Source organism: Orycteropus afer, unplaced genomic scaffold, assembly GCF_000298275.1.
Source record: "Orycteropus afer afer isolate SDZICR_OR568_19922 unplaced genomic scaffold, OryAfe1.0 scaffold00102, whole genome shotgun sequence".
Classification (NCBI taxonomy): Eukaryota; Metazoa; Chordata; class Mammalia; order Tubulidentata; family Orycteropodidae; genus Orycteropus; species Orycteropus afer.
Genome location: NW_006921689.1, coordinates 9,426,108 through 9,432,070, shown reverse-complemented (window position 1 = coordinate 9,432,070; position 5,963 = coordinate 9,426,108). Strand labels below are relative to the sequence as shown.

The window sequence follows — 5,963 nt, the reverse complement described above, 5'->3', positions numbered from 1 at the left end:
GGTGGCCAATAAACACATGAAGAAATGTTCACAATCATTAGCCATTAGAGAGATGCAAATCAAAACAACAATGAGATACCATCTTACCCCTGCACTAGTAGCAAAGTTCAACAAGACAGAAAATAACAAATGCTGGTGAGGATGTGGAGAGACTGGGACTCTCATTCACTGCTGGTGGGACTGTCAAATGATACAACTACTATGGAAAGCAGTATGGCGATTCCTTAAAAAGTTGGAATAAGAAATACCGTTTGACCCAGCCATTCTATTACTAGGTATATATCCTAAAAAAGTGAGAGCCAGGGCACGAACAGATATATGCACACCCATGTTCATTGCAGCACTATTTATAGCCAAAAGATAGAAACAACTTAGGTGCCCATTAAAGGAAGAATGGATAACCAAACTATGGTACATACACACAATGGAATACTATGCAACCCTAAAAAATAACATAGAATCTGCAAAACACCGCATAACATGGATGAACTTGTAGAACATTATGCCGAGTGAAATAAGTCAATCACAAAAGGACAAATACCATATTAGTACGTTATTGTAAAAAGTCAAGGAAAGGTTTATATATGGAAAGAAATTTTCTTTGTTGGATAGGTAGAGACAATTATACATCTGGGTGAAGAGAAGGGCAACGTACCAAATGTGAGTGATTAACATGGTGGCACTGAGGAAAAGGAAGACATAGAGAGGTATGTGGGAGATACAGACAACATAGAGGAACCCTTTTTTGCACATACAGTACTATTTTGTCAGTGAAGGCAAATATTGATCTATAGGAGGATAGATGGGTAGACAAGCTGAACTATTAGGTATGCCTATGCAGGGGGGACTGTGTATTTGCATGTTCTGAAAGAATTTCTAAGTATGCAGTAGAGCTGACAAGGGACAAGGGTGTAGTCACTTCTTGGCTACAATCAGCTATCTGGAGGGAGCAAGTAGTTGGACCTGCAGATGCAAGATGATGATCTCAGGGAACATCAAGCTCAATTGGCATAACACACTACACAAAAACGTTGTTCCACATCCTACTTTGGCAAGTAGCAACTGGGATCTTTAAAGCTTGCAAGCGACCATCTAGATGCAACAATGGGTCTCTCCTCATTCAGAGCAAAGAAGAATGAAGAAAACCAAAGATGCATGGAAACAATTATTCCATGGGTTTGGTACACCATGCAATCCTCAGCCTATATGACTATGAGACCAGAACTAGATGGTGCCCAGCTACCACTGTCAACCACTCAGAGGGGGGATCTATGTAGGAGATCCTGGATAGAGTGGCAGAACCATGTGCAGCAAAACTCAAAATCATTAAAAAAAAAAAAAAGGACCAAGTTTGCTGGTTTAAAGGAGTCTGATAGAACCCCTGAGACTGGCTCCTCACTGCCCTTCAGGTCTGGAATTTAACCCACTCTTGTAGCTTCCAGCCAAACAAAAGATATGTGAGCTAAATATTTACATTAGGTCGATATACTCCTTGGAGAGATCAATTATGGGAGAATAGAAGGGCTGTGTATGTACAAGGAGACAGCTCAGGATTAGGAGTACATGGGAGGGAAGGACACAGGGAAGAGGTAACTGTGGGGAATGGGTGGGGAGCTGTTGCGTTGTGGGAAGTTGCAGTCAATGTCATAAGACAAAGTATATGTTAGCTACTGTGTGGAAAGTTAATTTGCTCTGTAAACTTTCACCCAAATCACAACAAAATCTTTTTTTTTTTTAAAAAGAAAAAGTATATGGGGGACAAAACAGATAAAGGCACAGAAATGTTAGCCTGAAAACATCCTAGGCTAGGCTAGCCAAACCAGGCAATGTCCTTATCACTAGACACAAGACTGAAGTAGAGATACATAACTGAGTATAAACCACTACTACTTTTGTCTCTAGCATTGTGATTCTAAAAGACGACAGAAAGTGGATACATTATACTGAAGTTTTGTCATAGTAATCCATGTTTAGGTCAAATTGCAGACGCAGCATAGTTGGAGACATGGAGATATAGAAGGGAATTCCTTTTCTCACTTGCATCAGTAGATGCTGGCTCAAGAAAGATATAGAAACTACTTTTTTTTTGGACATTAAGGAAAAAGGTTTTGCTCTTGGTTCTCACCAACTGCTCAGGAGGAACTCATTTTAACTTGTGGTTGTTCCTCTAAACCTGGAAATGTTTTGCAAATTTGTTAAAACATAGCTCCCAAACTAGGTTGGAAAAACCCACGTACAGGTCACACTAGCATGTCAAATAGCAGGCGACCCTGTTTTTCTACCAAAAGTTAAACAGTATATGGAATTTTTTTTTTTTTTTTTTTTTGGTTTTTCTTTTCTCTCTGATTAACATTTCTTTAAGAATCAAAGAGAAGGTACCCACTGCCTATTTCAAAATTTGAAATATAAACACTGCATTTCAATTAATTTTCTGTTTAAGTGCCAAGCCAATGCAAACCTTTTTCATGATCCTATAGAAGAATATCTGAGATAAAGAATTTCAAAAATAACACACACTGGAATGGCGTTGCCCTTGAGCACTTACCACGTAAAACTGTGAGTCTGGTGGATACACTTATTTCTCCCACATTATTCGAGGCAACGCATTCATAAATGGCCTCATCCCGAGGAGTCCGTAAGGGTTGTATTCTGAGAACTGATCCAGATCCATCGTCAAACTCTATTACCTATTAGAGGAAATGATAGCTGTCACAGATGTTGTTACAATTGTCTACCTCTCAACTAAACCTCTTCAAAGTGGTAGACAAGTCACTAGACTTGGGATAAACTTAGCAGAATTTTGAGATTACATTATGCTACAATGGTGAAATAGAATATTTGGCCCAATTTCATGAATCTTCTACTGAACAGAAAAAGGAAAAGATGAAAACCTACATATGTAAAAATATAGATTTCTTGTCTCTACTTAAAACCACCCAGGCTTGACTCATGAAAATATTATAGCGTGTGCATCTAGGGCAATTTGATCCCATCAATTTTGCAGGGGACTTTCTGTAATGATGGATAAACTCTGAAAAATATTCTCCCTCTTACAGCATATGTGTACTTGCAGATCCATTCAGTAATTGGACTACAGGGTGAAACATTAATGCAGGCCACCACACACAGTTCATCTGGTTTAAAATGTCTCATCCCCAACAGTATAGATGGGTGAACTACAAAGAGAAACTGCATAAATCTACTACTTAGGCAGCCAACGGGACAGCTTTCATAACCCAACAGCCTGATGGCATGCATTAATTTTGCCATAAATCATTCCAGTATTTGCTCTAGCTTAGCATTTTCTGCATTTGAGGGCATTCTTGCTATAAAATGGAGGCCTGCTTCAGCAGCCATAAAATTAATTCCTAATCAATAATCCTGATTTTGCCATCACTATGGACTCGACTCTGAAACAGTTTAGCAACACTGGTCATCCTAGGTAGTTGTCAGCCATTCAAAGTATTACTTTTAAAAAAGGGTGCTGAATATGAATACTGGAGTGTAGAATTCTCTATCATTTTTCTAACTAGGCTGTATAGTTTCAACTGCTTAAGGAGATGCTGTAACTTTTTGCATTTCCCTGCACATAAAATTTAGATGTGCCTAACTTGGGAAAAATTGAGAATGCCTTATAAATAGCTATAGGGTACTCAATCCCAGATTTGGTATTTGAGTGTGTATGTGTTAACATATGGAAGAAGGTGATTGAGTGCTTTTAAAATATGTCCACTTCAGGTCCCCCATGCAGTCCATAGATGTTTTAAATTCACAAAGATATCCAAATGTCCATTTCTCAGTGTAACACAATAATTTATTTCTAACTCTATTTAGCATACATTTTAGAGTTAATCTATTGTGTACTTAAGGGACATAGGGTTCACAGTTACTAGACTTTGGCAAATATTCCATAACTTCAAAAAAATATTTCTAAGCATCCTACCACTTAGTGTAGAAAAATGTTTAAAATCTTTAGTTTTCATTTGAATATTGATGAAATTATTAAATGTCATTTTATGCTTACAGTTATGGTCTGTTTTCTAGAATAGGCGTTGTCCTTTTACAACAAGCAAAAACATACACATATGGTAAGCTGCTGTTGAAATTTCCAGTTTGAAAAACCTCTATTTAATAGCTAGTATTGATAGGCTGGCAGTTCAAACCCACCAGCCACTCCTCAGAAGGAAGATTGAGCAATCTACTTCCATAGTGATACTGCCTTGTAAACCCAAGGAGGGGTCACTATGAGTTGGGTCCAACTGGACAGCACATAACAACAACAACATTGATTATGTGGGATCTCTGGGTGGGACACATGCTCAAGGTGCTTGGCTGCTAAACAAAAGTTTGGAGGTTTGAGTTCACCCAGAAGCACCTAACGATTTACTTCCAGAAAAATCAGGCACTGAAAAGCCTATGAAGCACAATTCTTCTCTGATATACATGACAACTGTTTCATTGATTTTTTTTTTTATAGGTACTAACTATAGGTCACATGCTGAATTTGGCACTGGGCACAGAAGAATGAGCAAAACCAAGCATATCTACTTCTCTCAAGGGTCTTAAAAACTAGTAGCACTACACGCACACACACACACTCCTCACAAATAGACACATACTGCTACACATAATGAAGATTTTCTGTCCAAGACTTGATCCTATTTGATGTGGTTGTTTTGTGTAAAAATAATTAATTTTCCCTGGATGTGTTTATATGACTCTTATGAACAATCATGTCCTGAGCAAAGCTCATATTATGGAATGTCTGCTGCTAAAATTTAATCTGTTAGGGGACAGGTAAGATGGTGGAATAGGCAGACAAACTATGCAGACCCTCTTCAACAAAGAAAAGGGGAACCAATTAACACAGATACAGAAAATAGTCCTAGAGCCTTGAGCTCTGAAAGAAGGATAAAAAGTGGACTAAACTCCAACTAGTAGAAGAACCTGTATGAAGACACCAAAAAAAAAAAAAAAAAGAGAGAGAGACATAAGAAGTTGTGGTCTGTCAGCGATCCAGACAGCACAGACATCCTGGATATTGCCAAGTGGTGTTAGGACCTAAGATTTCACCTGAAAGTCAGCCCTGATAACCATGGACTACATGGAAGACTGCACTGGTGGCTGATGAGTAAAATAGAAGCAGCAAAGAAGAAGACAGGCTGATCTGTGGACTTCTGGCTGTCCAGAGGGCGCAATCATTTTAAATGTTTACAAGCAGTTCAACCATTTTGGATATTTAAGGCAACAACGTTCTCTCAGATTCCAGGGACTTAAGAATAGGCTCCACTTGCCGGAGACCACAAGAACACTCCAGACACAAACAGCTGGAAAGGAGACAGCAACTGTTCCATATGATGCAACCACACCTGCACCTCCTACAGCTCCACTGACTGAGTGAGAGTTACCACTTCCTTCTCCACCAACTGGCCAATGATAAACAACAACCAAGAAAAGCCTGACTCACCCTTAACTGTTCTTCATAAACAGTTAACAGAGATCTAAATACAACTGCACAATGTCTTGGGGACAACAGACCTTCACAGTCCAGACAAAGAAGCAAGAGAAAGCGGTGGGAGCAGGATACAGACCCAGAACATATCCCAGAGAAAGAAGCAGCACTGGAACCCCCTGATAAGGAATTCAAAAAAAATTATACTTAGGTTATCTTCAAAGGATTGAGAGACAGAACAAGGAAAACACAGACAAATCCCTAGAACAATTTTGGAAGAAAATACAAGAAGAAAATGACAAAATAAATTAAACATTAGAAATGATACAAAAATCTACGGATAGAAATTCAGAAGATTAATACTGAATTTTCAGAAACAGATAGCATATTGAAGGGGCAAAGGAGTAGAATCAAATCAATGGAAGACAGAATTAATGAGATTGAAGACAAATACCTGAATACTTCTTTGGAAAGGGATCAATCAGAAAAAAGATCAAAACAAAATGAAGAA

The 5,963-nt window shown here is 38.5% G+C and overlaps 1 protein-coding gene across 1 annotated transcript in view; it reads right to left on the bottom strand.

The window, feature by feature from the left end:
* PTPRD (protein tyrosine phosphatase receptor type D) overlaps positions 1-5,963 on the bottom strand; it is a 463,281-nt gene that overhangs the window by 442,559 nt on the left and 14,759 nt on the right. The window contains exon 3 of the mRNA XM_042781300.1: positions 2,546-2,687. Within this exon, the coding sequence (XP_042637234.1) occupies positions 2,546-2,687 (142 nt within the window). The remainder of the gene's footprint in view (positions 1-2,545; positions 2,688-5,963) is intronic.